This window comes from Heloderma suspectum, chromosome 2, assembly GCF_057233095.1.
Source record: "Heloderma suspectum isolate Gila_16-S chromosome 2, 16-S_ref, whole genome shotgun sequence".
Classification (NCBI taxonomy): Eukaryota; Metazoa; Chordata; class Lepidosauria; order Squamata; family Helodermatidae; genus Heloderma; species Heloderma suspectum.
The window spans coordinates 283270854-283298680 of record NC_139459.1 but is presented as its reverse complement, the minus strand read 5'-3'; the positions used below and the strand labels follow the sequence as shown (position 1 = coordinate 283298680).

At 42.7% G+C, this 27827-nt stretch overlaps 1 protein-coding gene across 9 annotated transcripts in view; it reads right to left on the bottom strand.

Annotated features, from left to right (window-relative positions):
* Positions 1–23021, bottom strand: part of MAPKAPK3 (MAPK activated protein kinase 3) — a 92124-nt gene extending 69103 nt beyond the window's left edge. The window contains exons 1-4 of one of the 9 annotated variants that reach the window (XM_084839666.1): positions 22963–23021; positions 20916–21047; positions 19989–20118; positions 19452–19830 (exon numbers count right to left, since the gene is read on the bottom strand). In XM_084839666.1, the coding sequence (XP_084695792.1) occupies positions 19452–19676 (225 nt within the window). In that variant the 5' untranslated portion in view covers positions 19677–19830; positions 19989–20118; positions 20916–21047; positions 22963–23021. Of the gene's footprint in view, positions 1–19451; positions 19831–19988; positions 20119–20915; positions 21048–21930; positions 22305–22962 lie in introns of those variants that run through there. The other 8 variants (XM_084839667.1, XM_084839665.1, XM_084839668.1 and 5 more) reach the window with 8 other exon arrangements.
* Positions 23022–27827: the final 4806 nt, after the last annotated feature.

Sequence of the window (27827 nt, the reverse complement as noted above, 5' to 3'; positions counted from 1 at the left end):
TTTTAAAAACTAATCTCCAAGACAGCAATCGCATCATGGAATAAAATGGAGAAAATGGTCTGAGCTCTGTGACCAAAATTTTCTCACTGCTCTCAGTTTCATTTACCTGTCATGCTATGCTGAGAAATAACACACATTTGACACACATTCACATGTTTTAACTGTATGACAGAGGGGGGAAAACAACCCTCATATAACCCAACAACAGCACGTGAGTTATCTGAGGGCTGTTTCCCCCTCCAACAAGCCATGCTGCCTGGGTAAGGATGACACAAGCTGTGCCTGGAAAGATGATTAGGCAAATAGTGCCCAGCATATGTCACAGTTTAAACAAGTCACAGCAGCTTGTTTAACCCATGGTGATCATGCAACCTGGATCTTTATGTGTCTAAGCCTTTTCCCTACCTCCTTGCTCCCACAAGAGAACTTGCTGCCTAACTCTGCATAGAACTGATTGTTCCACAATCCTAAGCATGCTTTTCTTGACATTCGGCTCATGGGAATACAATTAATATACTTCAAAGAAAGCACAGCAAGGATTGCTCTTAGACTGCAACCCTATGGATACGAGAGAAAGCCTATTAGACCCTCTAGAACTTACTTCCAAGTAAATATTCATAGGATGAGGCTGTAATTTTAAATAGTAACGTACTAGTTTCCCGTAATAGGACCTAAGTATTACTGGAATGCCAATATTTAATTTTCATATTACAAATAAAGGAACTTCCCTGCAAGGATATTTTGCTTGTTTGTTGCTTTGGTAATTTCATTTACTACTTCAGGTTATTTAATAAAATGTGTTAAAAAAATTTCTTCAGATCTTCCCCAGCCCCATACCTTTATATCATTCTGTTTCAGGCTGTTTTTAATTGCTGGAGACTTACATTGGACACGTTATAATGTTTCCCCAAGGTTTCCTGCCACCATTCATCTTGTGTGCATATTTCTGTTAGTCAACTTTATTTATTTGATGCATATTTAGAAATGTGGACATGTGCACTCATAATTTTCTCATTGTTTTGTCCATGTTCCTCTCTCTCCCTCTTTTCTTAAATCAGCGAAGTGTTTAGGAAATCTTAACCATTATGATCTATACCGGCATGGGGTTGGCCTTGCCCCTTTCCCCATTTCTGTGTATACTCTCTTTGTGCCTGTGTACTGCTCTCAACTGCTGTTGCTCATCTTTCAGAATCCTTGAAGTGTGTATGTGCAGCCTGAAGGTTCTCCTGCTTGGAGGGCATCGGGGTTTGGAAGAGGCGGTTTGGTTTTGGAGTTTGCTTCTTTCTTTTTCTTTTACACACAAACCAAGGCTTCCCTGCATGCTCCTGCCCTGTCCCCCTACCTGTTTTTCCACACAGTGCATCACTCGCCCTCCCCTGCTCACCGCTCCCATGCATCATACCTAGTTTACTAGAGGAAGTGATGTGACCTTGATCTTCTGTCTAGAGACTATAGAAGGGATCAAAGTTCAGGGCCAAACTACACATGACTGTGAAATGTGTCTTTGCATCTAACATGCAGGTTTTCAGAAATGCATACTGAATCAGCTGGGAGAGGATGATAATTACTGGGACCACAGCAGGCATGATCAGGAATTTAACACTTCCCTCTTCTGCTGAGGTCCCGAGGAAAATCCCTTTTCAGAAGCTGGTATTTGTTTTTGGAGGAAAACCCAACATTGGCATCAACAGGGCAAGGAAGTGTTAAATTCCCCCGATGCCCATGCAATTCCAGTAATTATCAGCCCCTCCCCCAGGTGATTCAACTTGCATTTTTTAAAACTGCACATCAGATGCAAACATGCATTTCATGCCATGTCTAGATTAGCCCTTAGTGCTAGAGCACATGCGTAAGGTCCTAGGTTCAATCCCTGGCATCTCCAGTTAAAAATGGATCAGGCATACTTATAGACAGAAGTCATGTGTAGTTTGGCCCTGAACTTTGATCCCCTCAAAGTACTACCAAGGAGAAGGCACTGTGCAGCAATTCAGTCTTTTTTTCCTTAACAGATTATCTGTGGTGAGGAAAAAGATAAAGGAAGCATCTGGGAAATCAGCAGAGGGCTACCTGTGGATACAATGTCATCTGGACACCATGTAAAATTCTGTGAATGAGGCAGCATGATGGTGCTATAAAAGCCTAATCTGAAAGCACCCCAGGTAGCAAATGATGGGAAAGACATCTGCCTGAAATTCTAGAGAGTTGTTGCCAGGCAGAGTAGACAATACTGCACTAGATAAGACAGTCTGATCCAACATAATGCAACTTCCTGTGTTCCTAAACCTCTGCAGCTGAAGTTGCAAACAAGTTCAGTTAAGGAGAGAGGTGCATAGCTGGCCTTTAAAGACAGTTATTGCTGTGCTTTGTAGATTTGCTGAGGGATTTCTTTTAAAAAAATATACAGTGCCATCAACACACATAGCTCTTTACAGAGTAACATAAACGGGTGGGGGAGTTGCTGCCTCTTAAATGCAGATAGCGTAGGCAACAACCCGAAAGCTTTATAAGGCAGACCAGTATTATTTTCCTCTGTTATTTCTATACTATAGAAAGGGGATGAGGGTGTGATATAGCAGATTTAATTTAATGTATTTGTTTCAATAGTCATATACCACCCACTCAACATAGACTTCTGGGCAGTTTACAAAACTGAAAGTTAAAAACACTAAAACCTAATCATCAAACAGAGTAAAACAACCACAGCACAAACTAAACTAAAACAGCACAAACTAAATTAATAAATAAAGATAGCAACAATACAATAATATCCATAAAGAGAGACTGAACACTGATGATCTTAAAAGGCCTCAAACTGTCCAGAGAGCTTTGGCTATGGGGCAGTATAGAAATATAATGAATGAATGAATGAATGAAAACAGTCTTAAAATTACCTTTACAAGCTCTTGAAATGCCTGGGAAAATAAAAAGGGTTTCATTTGGTGCCAAAAGGGCCACAATGTAGGTGCCAGCCAAGCCTTTCTGGGAAGGGCATTTTACAATTGGGGTGCCACCACTGAAAAGGCCCTTTCCTTGGCAGCCACCAGAGATCTTCTAAGCCTTCTCAAACCAAGTACCCTCCAGATGTGTTGGGATAAAAACTTACTTACAGCATGTCTATACCGCCCAAGAGCCAGAGGTCTCTGGGTGGTTCACAACAATTACAACCACAACATACAGCATAAAATACAATATAAAATCAGTGGCAAAACGTACAGTGGTTTGTGAGTTATGGTTGAACTGAACACACAAAAGCAGGGAAATCTTTTTTCCAACCATAATGCCAGCTCCCTTTCAAACCACAATGTACCTTGGGCAAAGGGACCAGCACATATGTGGCAAATGACAAAGGGCAGGAGCCCAATGGGATGCACACGTGACTGTTGAAACCACACAGCTCTGGGAGCTATCAGTCAACAGCCTGAGTGCTTGGACCTCAATTTAAAAGTGTAAAACTACAGTATAAATGTAAAAGCTAAATAAAACCTAGCAGCAGTGCGGAGATTTAAAACACAGTAACAGATTTAAAACAGAACTAAAAGACTAAAATGCCTGGGAAAATAAGGTCTTTACCTGGACCCCAAAAGAGTACAACATAGGAGCCAGGCGAGCCTCTCTAGGAAGCTAATTCCATAACTGGGGTGCCACAGCAGAAAAGGCTCTCTTCTTGGTAGCCACCGCTCTCACTTTCTTTGGTAGGGACTCCTGGAGAAGGGCTGCTGAAGATGATCTTAGGGTCCAGGCAGGTACATATGGGAGGAGACAATCCTTCTTGGAGCACCTTTTATCGGCTTAAGCTGGTATACGAACTATGTCCTTATCTGGATAAAGATAACCTAGCAGTTGTTATCCATGCTCTGGTAACCTCTCATCTGGATTACTGCAATACGTTATTTGTGGAGCTGTCTTTGAAAATGGCCCGGAAACTTCAGCTGGTCCAAAACAGGGCAGTGAGACTGTGAAAGAGGGACTGGTCAATATGAACACATCACACCAGTGCTCTGTCATCTGCACGGACTTCTATTCCATTTCTGGGCCCAATTCAAAGTGCTGGTATTAACTTTTAAAGCCCTAAACGGCTTGGGCCCAGGTTACCTGAAGGATCGTCTCTTCCCATATATACCTGCTATGACCCAAAGATCATATTCACAGGCCCTTCTCCAGATGCCCCTGCCAAATGAAGTAAAGGTGGCTACTGAGAGAGCCTTTTCAGTGGTGGCACCCCATCTGTGGAATGCCCTCCCCAGAGAGGCTTGCCTGACACCTACGCTGTGGTCTTTTCAGTGCCCGGTAAAGACCTTCTTATTCTCCCATGCATTTTAGTCCTTCAGTTTTTGTCGCTTTTAAATCTGTTAGTGTATTTTTGAATTTTTGCACACCTACTGATTTTTACCCTTGGTTTTATATTGTAGCTTTAAACTTCTCAAAGTTTTACACTGTGTTTTATCATGCTATATTTTATTGCTTTAATTATTGTGAACCACCCAGAAAGCTTCAGCTATTGGGCAGTATAGGAATGTAATAAACAAACCTCCATGATCCCAGACATGCTGTCTGGGGACTATGGGAGTTGTAGTCCAATGCATCTGGAGGATACCAGGTTAAGGAAGACAGGTCTAAGATATCCCCGTGAATTCATGGTCCAGATAAAATCTGGACCAGATTCTTTCACTTAAACAGGTCATTGTCTTAAACACTACACTCATTTATTGTGGTGGGGGGCAGAATTATAACCAATACCATTTGGTATTATATACTCCACACATGACTGTAACCCTGCATAAGACAAGCCAAGGGCTGCATGCTCCAGCCATGTGAGTACGCTGTGCCTTACACACAACACCCATTTGGTCAGAAAGGAGCATCCTCCTCAACTTGGGCTGCCTAAGAGTGTAGGAAGTTTCAGCATTTCAAGGTGGTACCTTACCTCCAGCCTCCCCAGGTGTAAAAATGTGAGTGTACGTTGATCTGAAAGGAAAGAGAAGGGGAACACATATCTAAGAAGCTTTTACCCGTCAGAGACAATGGGCACCTTGTACTGTACTATGGCTGCGATGGGGGCTTCTGCAACACAGACACAGCTGAGCCACAGAAACCCATCCCCCCTTCTCCCTACCTTCAAGCGATGACATCTTTGGTGTTAACAGCTCTGTTGCCATAGCAACCAGACTGCTTTTGACAAAGCCACATTGACTGAACGCAACATGTGGGGAACTGGAATCTGTAAAGCCCTGTGAGAAATGGATTCTGAAAGGAAAAATTAGGATAGAAATTTTGAGGTACCTAAAACACACATACAAAATATTAAGCACGTAAGACAGAGGACACTTAAATATGAGTGCCAATGTGATAGAATTACTCCCAAGTGTTACTGTAAGTAGGTACTGAAGAACAACTGCACAGTACCAGAACTCTTGTATCTTCAAGCTCTGTGAAGGCTGTACAGCAACCTTCCCCAACATGAGGCCCTCCAGATGTGTCAGACTACAACCCCCATCATCCTCAGCCAGCGTGGGCCTGGGAATGAGAGTTGTTGTCCAACACATCTAGAGGCACCAGGTTGGGGAAGGCTGCTGTACAGTATAGGTGTTCAAGTCACTAGCTGTTTACTGTGAAACATATGTGTGTGTGATGCCTGCAAAAGCCTCACCCAGGAACAGGTGTGATGGGATCAACACTCCTCTTACCTGCAAGGATCATCCCATTGTTTTCCAGTGCTTCAGTAAGTCCTTTGTTCCCTTTCTGCTGTTCACCATCTTATAATTGTATGCGTTAGGGATCATTAGGTTGACACAAGTACACAAATAGATCAACTGGATCCTAATTTCACATTACTACTGGATTACAAGAAATACAAGAACTTTCCTGCAAATATATGATTCATGGAAAAGTAACTGGTTCTGAATCATTTTCCTTTTCCTATTTTTTGCTAAAGAATGAGAAATACAGAATGATAATGCTGTTCAAAATTTAACAGGAAGGAAAGAAAATATCAGAAGCTGTCTTAGCTCCTTCAAGGACTGTATCCTTCCCTCACTTCATATTTTAAGAGCACATCCCAATGATCACCTTTAGCCCTAAATAAATAAAAAGGTAAAGGTGTCCCCAACCAGTCGTGTCCAACTCTAGGGTGCAGTGCTCATCCCCATTTCTAAGCCGAAGAGCCAGCGCTGTCCGAAGACGCTTCCGTGGTCATGTGGCTGGCGTGACTGAACACCGAGGTGCACGTAACGCTGTTACCTTTCCTGCCGAAGCAGTACCTATTTATCTACTTGCAATTTTTGCTTTCGAACTGCTAGGTTGGCAGGAGCTGGGACTGAAGACGGGAGCTCACTCCGTCACGCGGCACTCGGGTCTCGAACTGCTGTCCTGCCGACCTTCCGGTCTGCAGTTCAGCGTCTTAACCAATATGAACCAACTAATCCAAAGACTCAGAATAACTCAGTGTTGTTCAAATGTTAAGTTCCAATGTCTTAGGATTGTGTGGTGTGTGTTCTTTTTTAAAGATTTAAGCGTCAGAAGAAATCATATTCTTGGGGAAAAGTCCACACCTATCAACCAGATTTTAAAATGATGCCTGCAAACTTGCTACAGCAATCTTGTATTTCAATCAGCTGTCCTGGAGAGGACAACACCACTTAGCTTGTATTTCTGATCTATAGATATATTCTGGGGGTTAGTCAGAGAACGATAGAAAGAGGCCCTATTTAATTAGATGCTCTTGCTTGGCTTCCATTCCATTTCAGGAAAACTGACTGTGTAAATTATAGCATGGCTTTCAACTTGAATATGCAGAGGTGGAAACTCACTACAAGCAAACATCTTAAAAGTGACCGAGGTAGGAAGCATGTGTTATTACAAACACTCTAGGGGATACATACATATACATATATAAGCAAGTACACTAATTATGCAAAGAAGCTCTGAGAGCAAACACTTTAAAGAATATTGGGCTATTTGGCTAGCTCGCTTATTACTATTCATTAATGTTTTAAATATAACTCTTTCAAACTAGTCTGTGAGCATTCTGCCACAACATTTTATTAAAAAATATGTGTGTGTGTGTGTAAGTTTGTGTGTGAGTTTGTGTGTGTGTATATGCCGCTTCTTGCTATCTCGCCCCAAGAACAATTTGTTTAACATCCCAGCATGAGCTGCCACATTGTAAAGAGTCAGATTATAGGAAGTGCACAGCTAATTTGCATGCTGAACTACAGTTCTTTCACTCTGCATTTACAATGTATTAAAATGCAAGAGAGTTATAGCTTAATCTCATTGAGAAAGCTTTGAATCATCTTAAACACTTAGAAAGCCTGTGTAAAATACCACCATCCAGATAATTTGTATGCTTCAACAGAGGGAGACAGGCATCCAGAGTTTCAATTGATTACAAAAGCTGAAGGAGTTCTCATGATTTTCCAACTCAGTAAAGAGGTCAGCTATGCTATTCCATCTTCACTTGATATGTTTATGCCAGTCTCACAATCCTGGATGCTGCAGTACAGTTTGCTGTAATTCTAGAACCAGGAAGCTGTGAGTGAAACATTACAGTTCCAACATGGTCATCATGAAAAAGTATTTACCATTGTCAGTGTTCTATACAGCAGGCACATCTATAACCATATCCTATATGCATGTAAAGTCTGATATCCCAGGTAGTAGGCTGCTCTGGCATTCAGTTGTTGCATGTACATAAGCTACTATGTAAGGTGAAAGCCTTTTATATATTATGCCTGCCAACAAGGGGAAGCTGCTTCCATGTGGGATTTGTAGCATTTAAATACTCTTTGAATAACCACATGTAGAGTTGAACAGCCACGGCTACATGGAATTATACATAGTTCCAACAGTTTGAATGTTGCCAGTACTTTATCAACACAAAGACAATCCTGTTACATCTGAAAAGCATTCAGTAGGAAACAGCAGGATCACTATTTTCAATGCACTTCTCAGTCCAAGGTGCTATATAAATGCAAACCACCAATAGCTCACTTACACCCATGTAAAATTACTTCACTTAAGAGATGCTTTAAAAATTATTCTATTTAATGTAACCAACTGAATTCTCAGCACTTTGAGTGGTGACAACTATACTAGAACTTGAATACATCCACACACAAAAAGTGGTTTCTCCCTACATTTTGACACCCAAGATGAGAACCCTATTTGGGTTGTTTTCTATTATTAAGTATCATCGTAAATAATTACAGTGAAGAACACCTCTTTTGGTTATTCCGTAGCTCTCCAAAAGTTGATTGCCAACATAGTTATCAGAGATCAGAATCCCACGGTATGCCTATTACTGAGAAAGAGCGGCTCGCTCATGTTTCCTCTGCTGATACTTGTTTGTAATATAGGATGAGGTCCTCAATCAGTGGGTTCCGTCATAGTTAATGGAGAAGTATGCGTCTCTCAGGACCAAGCTTCACGTTTAGCCAGAAGTTCCACGATTGATCTCCCCTTCTTTTTACTAAATGAAGTCACAAGAGGGCCACTCATTTGATTGAGGGAGTTGCACAGGGGTTGGGAATGCTTAACACTTTTACCCACAACACCATTTGCTCCATGACAAAAAAAACAAAGGCCTGATGCATGAGCCTGTATTTTTCTCCTATTGATCAAATAGCAGCTTCAAGGGGTGAGTTAGATTGGGAAAATGATACATGGGGAGGGGAAAAAAGAGTTAAACATCCCAGCTCCAGAACGAGTTCTCTGATCAAAATAACACCTCTCCATCACACTCCCTCTCTATCCCTCTCCCCCCCCCCTCTCTCTCTCTCTCACACACACACACACACACACACACACTGCAACTGCATTAATAAAGGAAGATCGTGGATCTCCCAGTGAATCATGTAGCTTGGCTTCATATTCGTAGGAAAGAATGGTGGGAGATTCAGGACAGATAAAAGGAAATATTTCTTCACACAGCACATAAACTATGAAATTCGCTACCACAAGAAATAGTGATGGCCACCAGTTTGGATGGTTTTAAAAGGGGGATAGACAAATTCTTGGAGAAGAAGGCTATCAACGGCTACTAGTGTTGATGGCTATGTGCTACCTCCAGTACCAGAGGCAGTGAGCCTATGTGCACCAGTTGCTGGGGAACATGGGTGGGAGGGTGCTCTTGCACTCATGCCCTGCTTGTGGGTTCCTGGTTGACAGCTGGTAGGCCACTGTGTGAACAGAATGCTGGACTAGATGGACCCTTGCTCTGATCCAGCAGGGTTCTTCTCATGTTCTTAAGAATGGATTACCTTAGTTCGATCTAGGCCTTAGTTAGATCTAGGCAGACACACACACACGTACACACCAACAAATACGGTGAGAGAGAACAAATAGAACTTCATACAACAGATTTTCAAATGTGCTCAAAGCTGTAGAAAGATACCCTGATCTTCCTTAGGCTTTGTTAAGCCACCAATCTGGGTAAAGATGTTTAAGTTTACTGACAGATTGGAAAAATAACATTAAAAGGGAGCAGCAGCAGTGGCTTGTTTTACAAAGACACCTTGTGGTTATGCAGCACTCTCCTCCCCACCTCCTGCAAATCCTGCATTTCCACTTTGCAAATTTGATGAGTTAGCACCCACTTACTTGAGTTTTCTTATGTAATTCTTTTTTTAAGAGGCAGCCAACATTACTATTGTATTTTAAAATGGAAGCAGCACTCAGTTAACCAACTATCCTGGACTGCTGAACAACCTAGTTTAGAAATACCTAGGTAATTTATATCCTCTCCAACATACAGTCAGGGCAGAAATATTGGAACAAGGATAACTGTTTTGGCAGTTGGCCTCTGTACACCACATTGAAGTTGAAAGGAAACACACCCAGATGGGAGCGAAGTCAGGACTTTCAGCTGTAATTCAAGGGGTCTGACAAAAGTGGGGCACTAACCATTCAGGAAGGACAGCCAGTGGCATACACACACACCCATCGTTGGTGGCTCATAAGTAATGGAACAAACCAACATCATTTCAAACTTAAGGATCGCCTTTAATACCTGGATGAAAATCCTTTACAGTCAATGACTACTTGAAGTCTGGAACCCATGGACATGACCCAATGCTGAGTTTCCTCCCTTGAGATGCTTTGCCAGGCTTTTACTGCAGCTGCCTTCAGCTGCTGCTTGTTTGTGGGTCTTTCTGCCTTCAGTCTTGTCTTCAGTAAGTGAAAAGCATGCTCTGTTGGGTTGAGATCAGGTGACTGACTTGGCCATTGAAGAATATCCCACTTCTTTGCCTGGAGAAACTCTTGGGTAGCTTTTGCTGTAAGTTTTGGGTCATTATCCATCTGCAATATGAAGTGGAGTCCTATCAGTTTGGCAGCATTCAGCTGAATCTGAGCAGAAAGTATAGCCCTATACTATTCAGAATTCATCCTGCTGCTTTTATCAGCAGTCAGGTCATCAATAAACACCAGTGACCCAGCTCCATTGGCAGCCATACATGCCCATGCCAGAACACTGCCTCCACCATGTTTGACAGATGATGTGCTATGCTTTGGATCATGAGCTGTTCCTTTCCTTCTCCATACTTTTCTCTTCCCATCATTCTGGTACAAGTTAATCCTGGTTTCATCAGTCCAAAGAATCTTATTCCAGAACTGGGCAGGCTTTTTTAGGTGTTTGCTGGCAAAGGCTAATCTGGCCTTTCGGTTCTTGAGCGTTACCAGTAGTTTGCACCTTGTTGTGAAGCCTCTGTATTTACATTCATAAAGCCGTCTCTTGACTGTAGATGTTGACAATGACATGCCTGCCTCCTCAAGAGCGTTCTTGACCTGGCTAGATGTTGTGAAAGGGTTCCTCTTCACCATGAGCAGAATTCTGCAGTCATCCACTTTAGTTGTCTTCCGTGGTCTTCCAGGCCTTTTGCTGGTGCTGAGCTTGCCAGTTAATTCCTTCTTTTTCAAGATGTTCTAAACTGTTGTACTGACCACTCCCACTGTTTTTGCTATCTCTCTGATAGGTTTATTTTGTTTCCTCAGCCTAATGATGGCCTCCTTCACTTGCATGGACACCTCTTTGGACCTCATGTTGGGAGTTCCAGTGAGCAGCTACCAAATGCAAATGTAACACTCAGAACCACCTCCAGGCCTTTTATCTGCTTGATTGGTCATGGGGCACCCAGGAAACAGACCACACCTGGCCATGTAGCTGCTTGTCAGCCATTCGTTCCATTACTTATAAGCCACCAGTGATGGGTGTATGTGTATGCCACTGGCTGTCCTTCCTGAATGGTTAGTGCCCCACTTTTGTCACACCCCTTGAATTACAGCTGAAAGTCCTGACTTTGCTCCCATCTGGGTGCGTTTCCTTTCAACTTCAATGTGGTGGTGTACAGAGGCCAACTGCCAAAACCGTAATCCTTGTTCCAATATTTCTGGCCCTGATTGTATATACAGCCCACTAAAGGGCATCCACAGCATCATCAGAATATAGCAAAATAAACACATTATCTAAGCACCAGTTATACTTTCAGGTATGTTCCACAACCATGAGAAACTAAAATAAATGCGTTTTGGGGTACACATGATAGTCTTTGCAAGATAAAAAATTAAAATACACCTACGTATAGGCCAACATCATAAGCAAAGTATTTAACTCCCCTAAAACCCCTTTAAAACGCTGAGATTTACTGAGTCTCCAAAACCATCAGCCAGTACAGAAGCATATAGTAACAGTGGCTTTTTAGAAGTAGTTGAAATATTCCAGGCAAACCAGTTGACTACGTTCATAACAGGGACACGCAAGTGCTGCTTAACACATTATAGTTTCCTATGGGAATGATTATCTTGCAGGAAGATACATGTTTAGCATAATGTGAGAAGTATGGAGTGTTTTTCCACTGCACTTCACACATCATAGTAAACATGCATTTCCTACAAAGATATTAATTCCTTGTAAGATCATTGTAATGTGTGAAGTGGCCTTCAGTAGATTGACTGAATTCTTCTGTGCCCTGTCTGAATTCTTCTGTGCCCTGTCCAAATTTTGTCCTTACTAATGAGTACAGTGTACTCATTCCCAGAATACCTGAACTCTCTTTTCATTGTGAAGGGATGAAAATTTTCTCCCTTTTAGAAAGATAATTTATTGTGAGCTAATTCCTTGTTGCAAGACAAGAAATTTTGTTCTGACTGGTTTGATACTCATTAGCATGGCCTCTCTTGCCAATAAATAACAGCCAACTCTAGAGTGAAATATTTCAATTGCTTAACACTTTAAAGCTTCCCACAGCCACAGTATGGGTGTGAACACAGTGGAATCCAGTTTAAATGGTGGCGGGCTGTAGTGTGATAAACGCTAATTGATTGGAAATTTGGACAGAAGAGTGTCAGCGCTCCTCTTTGAAGTGTACCCACCCAGCCCCAAAATGTGTAAAGTAAAAATTAAAATTAAATTTAAAAGCCAGGAGGTATCAGCAGGGCACTTTCTGAGCATGAGGGAGGTACCTGCGGGTACAGTGGTACCTTTGAGCACCGTATTGCCTAGAGTCTCACCTATGTATTTTGCATTTTGTAGGAAGTTACATTGTGGGGGGGTTCGCATGTCATGGTAAGCCACCCTGAGAATAAGCCACAGTGGGTTGCTTGCTTGCTGAACAACCCACGTTACTCCTGATGGACGACCAAGTGTGGGGTGACTTGGCATGGCTTCTTTCCCACTCAGTCCTCTAGCCCGCTCCCTGTATGTACTGCTTGGCAACCCGCTTCATATCCTTGTTGGTGGGAAACTTTCCTGGCCCCTCTCCCTGCTCCGATCACTACTCCTTTTGGGAGCACTTACTTTTTTCACCATCTTTTTTCAGTGCTTCGAAGTACGCAAATGGGATCATAATTTTATTTTCTCGGCCCTTCACAGTGTGTAGATTCACTTGTCAGCTATATGTACTCTTGCCTTGTCAGTGTCCTTCTATGTTACAGCTCTCAAGCTAAGCTCCAAAGTGCGGTAGATAACATACATGGAAATCGACAAAGTGAGACTGCACAGAGGCTAACCTGTGCACGCTTGCAAAGGACCAGGAAAAAAGTACTAAGAGAAAGTACGAACTCATTTGCGCAATTCAGAAGCACTAAAAAAGAAAAAGAAATGTGAGCAAAAGCGGGGGTTAACAATAACTCCCACTTAGCAATCTCATCCTCTCGCTATTACACTTTCAGCCAACACTTGTTAGTGTCCTCTCCACTTTCAACATTTTCCCAAATCTTGATGGAGTTGACAAATGGGAGTTATTCCCTGCACACACACACACACACACACACACACACACACACACACTGGGGCGGGTGAAATTACCACTGGTGCAAGGGGTTGGAATGGGGAGTCAAGAGAAGGTGCTCCATTTTACTGTCCTGCCATGAGATCTGTGCAAACCTCCCCTCCGTTTATGCTCAGCCCTTAAATTTGTACAAATTTCTCCAACAGTTTAAAATAAAATGCATGGGACAGAGCAAATGGAGCACCTGCACAAGCAATAGTTACACCGCCCACCCCAATGGAGCCCCATTTGCTTTGTTCTGTGCATTTTTTAAAAAAACTGTTGGGCAGATTAGCACAAATTTCCCAAAGTACACTAGCCCTAGCAGTAATTGCTCCAAAAACGAGCTGCAATTGGGTGGTGGGGGGGGTCCCCTTTACGTTCTGCCAAAACATCAAAAAAGAAGAAAAGATGGCAATTTCAGCACTGGTGGAGGGGCATTGTCGCTAGTGCTGGCAATGGAGGCAGCACTAGCGAGATTGCAAAGAGCAGCATGGGCTTTTTTGCCACTCTTGCCAGGTGGCTCTGTAGCCACTTGAGACAAGCCATGCTGTCAGGTTTGGATGTCATGACAAGCCACCCTGAGAACAAGCCACCCTCAACAACCCTACTACAAGCCATGGGTTCTCAGGCTGGCTTGTTTGCACAAAACTACCCATGCTTAATTGTCCACCCCGCGTTTGCATGTCATGGTAAGCCATGCCATGGTAAGCCATGCTGACACTAACAAGTCTCACAACTCACTGCTGCTTACTGTGACATGCAAACCCAGTCTGTGTGTTTCTTAGTGATTACTTTGAAAATAATGCTTTTCTACAGGGTTCTTCTAATATTGGATTATTAGATCCAAGGAGACTTGGATTCCTGCATTGAGCAGGGGGTTGGACTCGATGGCCTTGTAGGCCCCTTCCAACCCTACTATTCTATGATTCTATGATTCTATGAATATATTTGATATGGCCACACAAGAAGAAAGCTTACTTTTCAAAGTATACTTTTCTCAATCCAATTTAATTATTTGTTTTGTTTCCTGTGAGTCAATCTTTTAATGTTGACTGAAGGACTGTCTAAGGGGCTAAATATTCAGGGATACTCTCTGTTGGTCTCAACAGCCAGTGCCCTTCACAGCAATAGAAGGACCATTGTTAACTGCTAATTCTGGTAATACATACAATTATTACTTTATTAATAAAGAGGACAGTCTGCAAATCATTTAATGAAAAAACCTCACTTTAATGTATCACTCCCCCCACTCCAATCATTACAGATAGTAATCTAAATTTCAGATCTGATAGCCTATTGTATTTCCCAAGCAAGAAGGGGGGAGGGGGGAGAGATTGGGAATTTCTATGTACATGAAAGTGCTAAAACACTTTTAACCATATTCTTACAGGACAACTGAATCATGTTAAAAAGATATTGATGGGCCACAAAAAAGCGATATGGATTCTAAGACATCACCTTGTTGTGGATGGCATGAATTAGCCATATTTACTCTTCTATCCTTTTAAATCTATCCACTGGAAAATACTGCCACTCAAATAGTTTGGCTTATAAGCAAGTAACCAGTTTGGGTTTTCTAGACTAAGGCAGCAATGTGTGTGGCATTTCATTCAAACGTTGACAGCACTTCTAAGAAGTGCATAGGTAATTGCTATGCCAAGCAGAGTAAATCAAACTACTTAACACTTTTAAGAAAATAACCAAAGCCACTATTAAAGTTCCTACAGTGTTTTGGGGGAGGGCACATTTTATATTCCCAGACAAAAATGATTAGTGAAAATTTTAAGTAGTTCCACTTACAGAAACTACAGGAAACAACATGGACTTCCCAACTACAGTGTGCAGTGGTTGAATGACATCTGGCTCTGTGGACAAATCTTTCTCCCCATTTAAGGCCTTTTTGCATCAAGTACTTGCATAAAAATTATTTCCATTGAGTAATCTGTCCAGATCCAGATTGTTTCAATTTTGTTCCCACAGTGAAAGAAAGTTTCTTGGCAAAGAGAAGCTATCTGCCAAGTCCAGAAAAGCTTTAATGGGGAGTTTGGTGATGCCGGAAGCCTACTCTGAATCAGCATTCTCAACAACTGAAACCACCTTGGGTAGCTTGTAACACAGTGTCAGTGCAGAATATCTGGTTGTGTGTATACCAACATACCCTTATAAATAAATGGAATCCTCCTAGACCTACTCTATGAATACACAAAGAATAAATGCAAGGATCTATGTTTTATTGCTCTTGGTTTCTGAGCGTTCCTTCAACAATTTGCCTTTATTAACAGTTTATGCTCACTTTCAGATGATATTTTTAAAAAGCAATGGGTAGAGGAAAGCTGTCAATGGAGAAATTATTAAGAACATATCTATAACTTTCTGGGATTGTTAAAATTGGACCAATTGTATATTTCCTTTATTTTTAGGCTTCAAAACATCAGACATGTATGAGCATTAATTAATTCCAGGTGTCAAAATATTAGAGTCCCCTATCATAATCTAGTAAGGGTGGATGTTAGAATGTGGTTGTTTTTTAATGGTCATAGTGTTTACATTATTAATGTGAGAATGATTATTCTAAAGCAAACTAACATAGAAATCTCTTTATAACGTACCCTTTTTATACTGTTTATTTTGTGAAATTACTACAGTCTGCTGTGATTACTATGTGTATACTAAGCAGCTTCAATCTGAATATGAATCAACAGGCTTTTCATCCCCCTTCCACCCTTGCTATTATCTGCAATTACAAACGCTGGGCGGGAATGAGTGCCAAGGCAGCACAATTCTGTTCAGAGATTATTGTCAGTACATCATCAACATGTATAGACAACGATCCTGGATGTGACATTAAAGGATCAGAAATACAAGACCATTGCTATGATAAGGCAGTTTTCATAAATCATGTATGTATTAGGTTCTGTATTTCCCATATAAACAAATTGGATGAAAAAAAGCTACACTGACTAGAATATACATTTAAAAATTACTATGTCTCTCTTTATTTCATATTAACATACACAACAGACATAATCCATGGTAAAGTGCTTTCTTACTGTCATTTGTGAAAAAAAATGTCCCAAGCATCTAGACTGCTTAATGCAGTGAAGGATTTGCAAGAACTACTCAGAAATATGAATAAACGTGCAAGCAGTTATGATTGACTATATAGATATTGGGGCCAAATAAGAGTATGCACAATCTGGCCAAAGAATTCTGTAATAAGCTTAGAAGAATCCAATAATTGATCTCCATAACTGAATGTTAATATGACAAAGAATAATGATAGTATCACTGAGACACACACAAAATTAAACAAATGGGAAAATATAGCATTTGTATGAAGTCCTTTACAGATGTCAACGTACAACTCTCATACGTAAAGACCAGGTGTATACATAATGCTAATCCATAATTTGTTTAACCCATGGTTAGTTGAATTCTGGGTTGTCATGGACCTGGTTCGCACATAACAACAACCCAGAGCAGAGGTTGAACATGGGTTGTCAATGAATTGTGGGTTGTTGAATTGTGAGTTGCCATTACATGCGAACCCTGCATAATGGTTTAAGTATGCGTTGTTAACAACGAACAACCTAGAGTTCACGACCCAACAACAAACCATGGGTTCTCTCTCAGAACTTACTTCTAAGTAAACATACATAGGCATGTACTGTGAATAGATGTTGTCTACACCTGAGATCAAGAATGAGACATATTGGAAGAGTTCAACGGAGACAAGCAAAGATATTTCTAGAATCCACAGCTGAACCTACTGGTGTAAGAGAATGGGTGGAATCCATTCAGCTCATCCTTCTGATAGAACAATGTATGTCAGCAGAACTGGGAGAGGTGATTCTCCCTCCCATTGTAGCTCCCCCCCACACACCCTCAAAATATGCTCCAGAGGGTTGAGGGAACCTCTGGAGCAAATTTTGGGAGGGCATGGGGGCTGCAGGGAGGAGGAGCAAGTCTCATCACATGACTGGAAGTGTGCTTGTGCAGCATTAGATTCTGCCCAATGTTTACTGAAGTTTTCACCAGCAGTTTAAAGCAGTTTCAAATAATTATCCTATCAATTTGAGCATTTTTTTGTGAATTTTAATTGAGAAAACAAATTTGGCACCAAAGAGTTTAAGTACTAAACATACCATTATTGATTCAAAATTACATTATTTGAAATAGAAAAGGCCTTTTGCCAAAGGTTAGTGTCAATCAGTATAAAATTCACACAAACATGCAAGCACACTGCCTCCCTGGACTACATACAGTTCAGATGTAATATCAAACCATGGAGTTGTATCCAATGTCAGTCTAACTCAAGTTCCATTCATTTCAATGGGTCTACTCTAAGCAGAACTAACATTAGAAACAACCCATGGGGAGTATCCAATACTGCCATGGCACTCCTGCCTTTTCTGTTGCACTAGCAGGGCCCACTGTTTGTGCAACAGAAACTAGCACCTCTGACACTCATCACGGAAACAAGTGGAAATGTTCCCTTCTGCAAGCTCTGCTGACCTGCCCTGTTCCAGAAACAAGTGTTTCACTCCTTTCTAATCATTGCAGTATCCAGTAGCTTCTTGTTGCACTAGCATCGTGGGCAGTGTTGGATACTGCCCCATGTTTTGTTGTTACATGAACAAGCAACCTCCTCTTTCTCCATGCTATTCCATCCATTTATTGGGGCAAACTATAGTTTTGACAGAGCAGCAAAACACAGTTTGCCAAAATTAGGGGAGAGGGGAAGCTTCAAATTCCTACTCTTCAGGCACAGAGGAAGAGGGCATATTGGCTTGGCATTATGTTTGAATGCAACCAGTATCTCCACTTCTAAAGAGCTTTTCTTTCTCTGTCTCTTCTTACCAACAGCCAACACAATTATTCCTGTCTCTTGGCCCTTTCGAGTCAAAGGATGGCAAAATGCAGAAAGTTGTTCCCCTTTGCAATCCAACTTGCTCTGCCCCATCTTGTTCACAGCCATGTTCATAGAATGGGGCATCTGCAGAGAGGTACATCACTCTGCACTTCCCTCCCCCACCCCTTCATGACAATATAACCAGTATATTCCACTTCTATTACATCTTCTATTTGTATATATGTGGCAATTGAACCACATGTTTTATTCAAGATTAAATTTGGTGAGAGTATACTGTACACCACCCTCTGATTTTATTCTCACCATCCCTAGCTGCCTTGAAGGATCCAGCCTAGCCTGTTAGTCACGGCCTTGTTGTCATCAGTGTCAATTCTGCAAGCATAAATATACCATTTAACAGGATGTTTACTCTCGCAATAATTTATGCAAACTTAATTATTCTAATGACACGTTGAAAACATTTTTGAAAAGTAAAAAAGAAAACCCTTTACTAACCTCTCTGACCCTGCTCCTCCCAAAAAGTGGTTTAGGGCACAATCCTATACATGTTTAGACAGAAAAAAGGCCTACAACTCCCAACATTCCCTACAACAGCCATGTTGTAGGACTTTTTTCCTGTCTAAACATGCATGGGATTGCGCCTTTAAAATATGGCAATGGATTGCCAAACACTAGAGAAGGATTAACAATATAGAGGCTTCACACACTCACCCCTCCAGTGAAGATTACTTGCATATTAAGTACCACCTTACATGAAAAAATACATATAATACTGAGGCAGCATTTGTTACATTGCAACGATGAAAATGTCTATTAGCTTAGTTTTAACAATACAAAACAAAATATGCCATACATAAAATGGGGTCCTAATGGGCAGGAGTCCTTGGATCTGAACGTTGCTGGCCTTGCTATCAATCCACACTGGGGTGATTTTGGAAATGCACTTTGTGGGTTTCGAGCTTGACCTCTTGCACTGCTAAACTCCGGTAATGTTTTCTTGGTTCACTACAGTGTAGAATCAGTATTCAAATCACTATATGACTCATTTGGGGGTGGGTGGGGAGAAGGAAGCATATTTCAGCCCACACCAAGGAGCAAAACAATTTTACAATTAGTAATTTAAAACACTAATTCAGGGACTATTTGGAGAAGCCATACAGGTTTGGAACAACTGGGCTCTGAACAACATAAGATTTCTCTACGTGTAGTTTAGATTTCTAATATGAACTCTTCTGGAACAACTGGGCCTCGGTAAGGAAGACAACAGCTTACTTTAGTCTCAAAATCAAATAAGAAAAAATAACTCTACATACCTTTAAAGCACATTTCTGCCCTGTCACCTTGTGGAAGCATTCCAGTACTTTGCCATTAATGCCAAGACCCAGCACCCGCTTGGAGATTTTGTAGTCATCAGTAACTGCGTATTTCTTTATTTCCCCTTTGACAGGGACAGCTCCCCCAGGCAAAGGTCTTGCATTGCTTTTGCTGTCCTCCTGACTCTCCAGTGGGGGCCCCTGATGACTCTCGCTTTGTTCCATAGTAGGCAGAAGTTTCACGTTTAGAAAAAATAGTTGCCAGTCATGCCCACCCCACGCTAGTTTACTGCTTTCTTAAGGTGCCCCCATCAAATAGTTCATAGCAAATCTTTCAAGCAGACTGGATCCATTTCCTAGGATTTCACAGAAGGATCTCCTTAAAAAAAATTAACAGAAATTTAGATTAACTATAAAGCATAGAATGATAGATGATTTCTCATATCCATTCCTCCCCTGATTCTGTGCCATGGATTCACCTAATAGTCCCATGGCATGCCACGAGTGCAGCAATCAGGTTGACCCAGGATTGCTAACCTTTTTCCTAGCAGGGTGTCTGTGCCTTCCAACAGCTGTACAAATGCAGAAATTCAACAGGTGAAGAACTGCTTATCACTGCAATCCATGCAAGAAATGCTGCAACTGTAGAGTTTGTGACTATTGTGTACTTGTTAAAGATATAAGCAGAAAAAAACAAAAACCCTAGGTTAGCCTCTCTTTTTTTTTTAAAGTGAAAACTACCATTGGTAAGGTATTAAGGAATAAACAGTTAGCTTTACAGCTTCTGAATTGATATGAAGGCTCATGTCAGCAAAATTCAGCCATCTGATTTGAATACTTGAGTCAGCCTGACTAAGAACGAGCAAATCATCCCCATGAGGATAGAAAACAAAGCAAGACCCCATGAGAAACTGATTCCAGACAGCAGTGTTTGTGAGAATTGGGTGAGATGAATCACCCATTGTGCCTGTGTTATATTGTGAAAGGTTCCTCTTGTGCAAAGCACGGAGTCATTACTGACCCCTAGAGGGACGCCGTTTTTCCTCAGCATTTTCCTGGCAGACTGTATAGTGGGGTGGTTTGCCATTGCCTTCCCCAGTCCTAACTATCTTTCCCCCAGCAAGCTGGGTACTCATTTTACCAACCTCGGAAGGATGGAGGGCTGAGTCGACCTGAGCCGGCTACCTGAAAACCAGCTTCCGCTGGGATCGAACTCAGGTCGTGGGGAGAGTTTTGGTTGCAGTACTGCTGCCTACCACTCTGCGCCACACAAGGCTCGTGTTATATTGTACTGATATTCTATTATTCTTAGCTGCCTTGACTGCCTAGTACAGAAAGGTGAGGTGTGTGTATTATTATTACCACCAGCAAGTGAGATGGGGAGAATGTCACTACCTATAGTGATCATTCCTAAACCAAAAAGAGTAACCATGATCAGCATAAGCAGCTAAGCAATGGCAGTACCAGTTCAGCCACTGTAGCACCAAATTAACATCCTAGGAAGTACATTTTCTTTAAAGTACTTCCTGTTCAACTTCCCACGTTGGACTGGAGAAGATGTGATCTTGTTATCAAGCAACCACAGGCACTGGAAAGCTAGGAGGAAGACAAAGGAAGATCAACTTACACCCCACATTATGGAAACATAAACTCCTACTTTGAACCACATACAACTTATACAATCCTACTTCCGAGCCACATCTTTAATTTGGCCACAAGTAGTCTTGCCAGAAATATACTGCTGGGTCTTAAGATTTGTTAGATTCCAGGGTTTACCTCAAGACTTCTAGAGGGTGTTTTATAAGCACAGCCTGCCCATTCTCATCTGCCATGAAGTGATAGGGCTTTCAAGTCAAGAGATGTAAATTCAAGGCTAGAACACCTCTTTTTGTAGAGATTAGTTACCACTAACATATTAGAATACCCTTTAATGGAACAAAAAATGGAATAAAAACCAAAAACTTAACTATATAGCTTGGCAGAACAAGAGACTTATGTGTTCTGCAAGTACCCCCCTGCTCTGCCTCTACAATGTACAGAATTCAAAGAAAATCACTATTAACACCTACTCTGCATGTGTTACTACTTCATCTGAGTAGAGGGATCAAGGGCAGAAGATCCCCAGGTTATGGTGAGGGGAAACCCCCTTAATAGATAAGTCTTGTAGACCTACTCCCTGACAGCACCTGAGGTGCATATCCAACCTGACAAGCAAATGGCTAAAAGCCTTTTCTCCCTCAATCTTAGCTATTTTGCCAGATTTAAACCCTCAGGGGGCCCATTATCTCTTCCGAAGTTATGTGGCGGGGAGAGTTTCCGCAGGTGCTGCTTTCCTCCATCTTAGATCACAGTGATGGGGAAAGCGTCAGCTGGTGGAGATTTGTTTAAACGAAGAGGAGCCTGAGCTGGCAAAAACTCCGTGGTAGCCAAGTGAAAGGAAGCAGACCAAATAGGAGTTGCGCCGTCCCAAGTAGCTCACCTGTGGGAAGAGACAAGTATGGGGAGGAAAGTGGTCCTCCTCTCTCAACTCAAAGAGCCCCCTGCCCGCGCGGAGTCGCAAACGGGGGGAAAGGGGCTCCCCAGACGCATCGGTGTAAGCCGGGGGAGGCGAGGCCAGAGAAAAGCGTGGGAACAGAGCTGACGACGCTTCCGTCAGAGGCGGCTGGCTGTTACCTGCGTTAGGCGCATGCTCCTCACAGGTGGTCGCTCTGCTGCTGCTCCCTCCTCAAACGGGGGGCAAGCAAGGGAGGGGCCCAGCGGCCATAAAGGTCTCGTCGCCCCCAGGCCCAGCCAAGGCTCTTCGCCAGCCGCGTAGGGCAAGCTCAGGCGGCTGCTCATGTGATTCCCCGCCCCGGCCAGCCCAACCCGGTCCCGGCAGAGACAGCCGCCGGGGGGGAGGGGCGTGGGGGAGGGGGAGCACGTGCTCCGGGACACCTGGCCGCGAACTGGGCGGGGGCGGGAGGGGAAAGCGAGGAGAACGGGGCGCCTCTCGTGGCGGGGGCGGGAGGGGAAAGCGAGGAGAACGGGGCGCCTCTCGTGGCGGGGGCGGGAGGGGAAAGCGAGGAGAACGGGGCGCCTCTCGTGGCGGGGGCGGGAGGGGAAAGCGAGGAGAACGGGGCGCCTCTCGTGGCGGTGGGCGGGAGTAAAGGGGCCGAGCGGCGCGAGCCCCCGAGGGGGAGAGGAGGCGTGAGGCTCCCCCAGCCGTGCCGTCCTGCGGCTCGCAAGCCCTTGCGCAGAAATAGAGGGACCAGCCCACTGCTGCTTAGACGTCGCTAGCCTCAGAGAAACGGGTCCCTGAAGCGAAGGGCGAGAGGAGCCCCGCTGGCTGGGTGGAGCGAGGGCGCGAAGCTTTCTGAACAGTGCCGAGAAGCCCGCCGTTTGGGGTGGCCATTTGCCGAACCTCGGCAGGAGGGGAGGAGGCGCTTTCGATGACCGGCTTCGACAGGCGGGCGGTCTCCCGGCGCGCAAAATCGGGCTGAAATATTTTGCTTGGACATCTATTCCGCCTCACCTCCCACGTCCCATTTCTAGAAAGGGTTGGCTAGGGGAAGCCTTCCCCTAGCTTGTAATGCCCCGGAAATGCCCCGGTGAATGGTTCCCTCGGAGGGAAGGGGACTGACTGCTCCGTGTCATGCTTAATCTCCTTCGCGTTGCGGAGCTGAGATGAGAACAAAGACCAACGCGAGGAAGAGCGAAGGGTTTTGCTGCATCTACGTACGGCGCTGCTGTTTGAATATTTTATTTTGGGATTTATTTATTTTTATTTTAAGGAGTGAAGTGGGAAAACTGGGAGAAGCAAATACGAAACGAGGAAGTGATGACAGCGGCTTATTTACACCGAGCAAGCCCATTATTATTCTGTAGTAGCCTAGATTTCAGCAAATAACACCATTATCTGACTTCATTAGGGCTCTGCGATGGGAACAGGGCAACACCTACTGGAGAAAATAGGACCTAAGACGCGGGAGCGCGGGGAGAAGCAAAATGGTGGCACAGTAGGGGGGAAATGATTTCAGGACGGGAGGCTGCGTGTGTCTTTCGCCTCTTATTTTGGAGAGCGAGGAAACATGTATGCTCTCCGCCGTAGTTAATTTTTAAAGCGAGGCGCAGAGGCTCCAGCCAGCTTGCGTAGCGTGATCTCTCCTAGTAGCACTAACGCCTCACCACATACGCTCTTGCAGTGCTGAGATGCGCCTTGCATGTTCCAACAGGCTGAGCGCGAGCACTATGTGCAGGTTCCGGGGCCGACTCGTGCTAACCTCCAGCTCATCTTAAGCCCTGTTCATCTCGCTGCAATAATACCTGTTTACTAACGTTGATAGTCATTAAAATATATATATATATTTTAATGACTATCAACGTTAGTAAACAGGTATTATTGCAGCGAGATGAACAGGGCTATATATATATTTATATTTCGCCACATGGCAGTGACTGTTGGACAGGCTACGTGGACATACTACTTGGATAATGATAAAGAATAGCCCTATTTGAGGTAATTTAATTGTGCTGTGTTAACCAACGGATCGAAGCAGTAATTGAACTTAACAGCCACTGTTACAGAATTTCTATACACCCTAAGACATTCTTTCCACAACTCCTCCCCCATCCAGATGAATCGTCTTTGCTTTCCTAGAACTGCTCTTGCCCTTGCCCTTGCACCAAATTCTCCCCCAAATGAGCCACTGGAGGATTAACTACTTTTCATCTGTGGTCAACCCATTAACTGCTTAGTTACCCTGATTAATCAAGACAAGTTTTCAGTTCTGGGCAAAATAAATTACAATTTTGTTTGTGCGTTTCAGTGCTCAGTAAAGACATAAAAGTTACTGTTTCCACAGGAGATGTCACTGCTGAATGACATTTTACATGATTGTAAGAGGCTGAACCTCTCATGTTCAGTACATGACCACACATTAATTTCACATGGAAATAAATGTTCTGATAAAAATGCAGCAGCAAGGGAAGCTAGGCAAACATGCCACATTTAGTCTCATGTACACAAATATTAATGTGTGTGCGTGTATAGGATTAGGTAAAAAAGGTAAAAGTGTCCCCAACCAGTCGTGTCCGACTCTGCGGGGGGGGGGGTGCTCATCGCCATTTCTAAGCTGAAGAGCCAGCGCTGTCCGAAGACGCTTCCATGGTCATGTGGTAGGCATGACTGAACACCGAAATGCACGGAATGCTGTTGCCTTTCCTGCCGAAGCGGCACCTATTTATCTACTTGCAATTTCTTGCTTTCGAACTGCTAGGTTGGCAGGAAGTGGGACTGAAGGCGGGAGCTCACTCTGCCACGCGGCACTCGGGTCTCGAACTGCTGTCCTGCCGGCCTTCTGGTCTGCAGTTAGCATCTTAACCACTAAGCCACCGCAGCCCCTAATAGGTAAGTGGGTTAGGATTAGGACACTTACCCAATACTCACAATTCCACTTCAGTGGGGAGAGAATGAGAGGAAGAGCAAACCACATGCGACAGATGTTAATGGTGCCTAAAGCACTAATGGGAGGAACTAAGGCACTATGATAATGACAGCAGTATAAAACCCCATTGAGAATTCAATTAAATGCCTTGGGGATCAAACCGGATTTTACATGCTGCATGTCAGAAACTATATGGGTTAGAACAGAAATTACAAATACTAATGCATCCTCTTTTCTTACAAAACAAGATGAGCTCTAGTTTGGGTTAAACAGAATCTTCCTGTTGGTGCTATAAAAAAATTAAATTAAAAAGCTGTGCAGATGAAGGAAAGGTTGCCAGGTCCCGACCTTGAGAACATCCCTGTATTTGAAAGGTTTTCATATACAGGAGAAAGAGATACAACTTTTCCTGTCACAATGCTGCAGCAGTGGGAGAAGCTGCATCTGATGGAATGATCTGTTTAAGGCCACTCTTGGTACTCAAACCTTCTCAAATAATTTGTGAACATGAGATATTATTACTTGAATCAGCAATTGCCTTGATCAATAGTTTACAAATATTTTTGTGTAGAGTCCACTAATATGTGCTCCAAATTGTCTTCTGGAAGCAAAATATGCTCTGGTTTAGAATCTGTTATGAAGGTAAACATTTAGTTTTGCTGAATTCTTTGTAGAAAAAGTTACCTTTACTGCAAGAAAAGGAGGTGCTCTTTATTCAAAACAACAGAAGCTGTGTTCATAATCACTGAAAACTGTTACAGGGCAGGGGTATTACTCTGGGCATGTGACAGGGAGTGGCCATATAGCATGTATGTATAGTAAACAGTGCTCCTTAGTCTAACCTACTAAAAATGATAGATTTCTTTCTCTGATTTCTGCCTTACTCTGGGCATTCTTGAAATACTGAGGAATGGAAGCAGTAAACAACACCTTTAAAAATATGTTTAAATAAAATGTTTGGTTCAGGTTTAAAATAAGCAACCACCACAACTAATACTTCTCATCTGCATTTTACATATCTGTTAAAGATTATTGTATCAGCTTCCTTACCCAAGTATTTGTGGCAAAATAAACACTTGCATGAGGCTTCTGCCATATGTACCTTTCCACACCTTAAAATGTTCAAATGAGGCTCGCAGTTCCTTTATCTAGGCAGGTGCGATCTCAACTAGTAAACAGCAGAGCTTTTTCAGTGGTGATGGCACTGGCTGCTGGAATTTGCTTCTAAAGAACTCAGAAAGGACCTCTCATATGCCATCAGTTGCCAGCTGAAGACTGCTAGTTGTAGTTTTTAATTAAAAGCTCTCTTTTTTTAATACTTTAGGATTTTTATGCAGTTTATTTTTATTATTAATCCTGTTCTTTGTATGTCACTTTGAGCAGGATTCTTTTGGAAAAGCTCCTCTGTAAGGGAATATATTTATCTCCATGTTCTTTTTAAGTCATGTGTGAGATGGCCCCAGTGTGACATGACTGCTGAGTGTCCCAACATGAACACATGTTTCATCTTTTCCTTGGAATAGAGTTTGTACCTATGGCTAATCTATGCAAAATATGGCTATAGGATCAGTTTCATGTAGATAAGAGCCCTCCAAGGAAAATATGGGATGGAGGAATAGGTCAGTTCCTTAGTCTTTCTCACTTTCTCTTGTCATCATTTAGCCCCATCCCTGTGGGCGAAAGGAGTACCCAGCAAAAGTAGGTCAGCTCACACATCTTGGGAACTGTAGTAGCAGAGAGAGGCAATCAAAGGGGAAAAGCTTATCTACCACTACAGCCTGTGAACATTCCACCAGAACATTTTGATAGCAGAAACAACACAGAATATAAAAACTAGCACAAGCAACATGCACTGAAATGACGTCATAATGAGTTGTGAAAGTGCTTGTGCAATGGCTTCCACAGGCAGAGTGAAAGTATTGGAAATGACACTTGCACAAGGATCAAAATGGGGTTTCTGCATGTGGTAGAAGCTTTGGGTTATTGAAATGGCACCACTGGATACAACCCAGGGAATACTGCAGTTACTCTTATACCAAAGAACGCCGACAATTTTCATAGGAAATGTTATATTGAAGTTAATTCTTTTTGGTAACACAATTTAGATGAGCGTGAAGTCCTTACAGCATGTTGCAGAAGGTTTTTTTTTCTTTTTTAAACTTTGTCAGGTCAAAGATCCATCTTCTAACCCTTCTCCTATTACTACCAATGTACTTTTTTATATCTGTGTATGTTAGGCGTGCAAATGTAAATGAATAATCACTGCTGCAAATATAATGTTGTCCTACCCTTAGTAAATCCCACCTGGAAATCCAAGCCTCTAGTTTTATTTCCATCATCATGCTGAATTCTAACTTTTTTCTTAGATCTGCCCAATTATGCTGATTTTTAAATCTGTACTCCATGGGCCATATCCAGTGCTGCTGCTGTGCTCCCGCTGTTTCTGTTGTGCTAGCAGGATCCACTGTGTGTGCAGCAGGGACTAGTGCTTCTGACAGCAGCCCCAGAAATGGGCAGAAATGCTCATTTCCTGAACAGGTTAGCAGAGCTCCTTTCCAGAAGCTCTGCTGACCTGTCGCAATCTGGAAACAAGCATTTTGGCTCATTTCCAATTGCTGCAGGATCCACTAGCTTCCCATTGTGCTAGCTATGCATCCTTGCTAGTATGGGGGCAGCAGCGGATACTGACCTATCTTTGAATAGCAACAGATGTTCTCAGTAGCTGCCTCACAGTTATTGACCCCCCCTCAGTCACTTTACCCACTTCCCCAATTTCTTGCCCCACTGTCCTTACAAACTGCATTGCCTATACTTTAGATTAGAATGTGCACGATAGGACATGCGATAGACACATTTTTTACATAAAAGCCTGAAGCAGCTCTTATTTTCTGTACTAGATTATAAGTCACTCTGAACCCTAGGGATTTAAATGGGCTAGAAAGTAAGATAAATA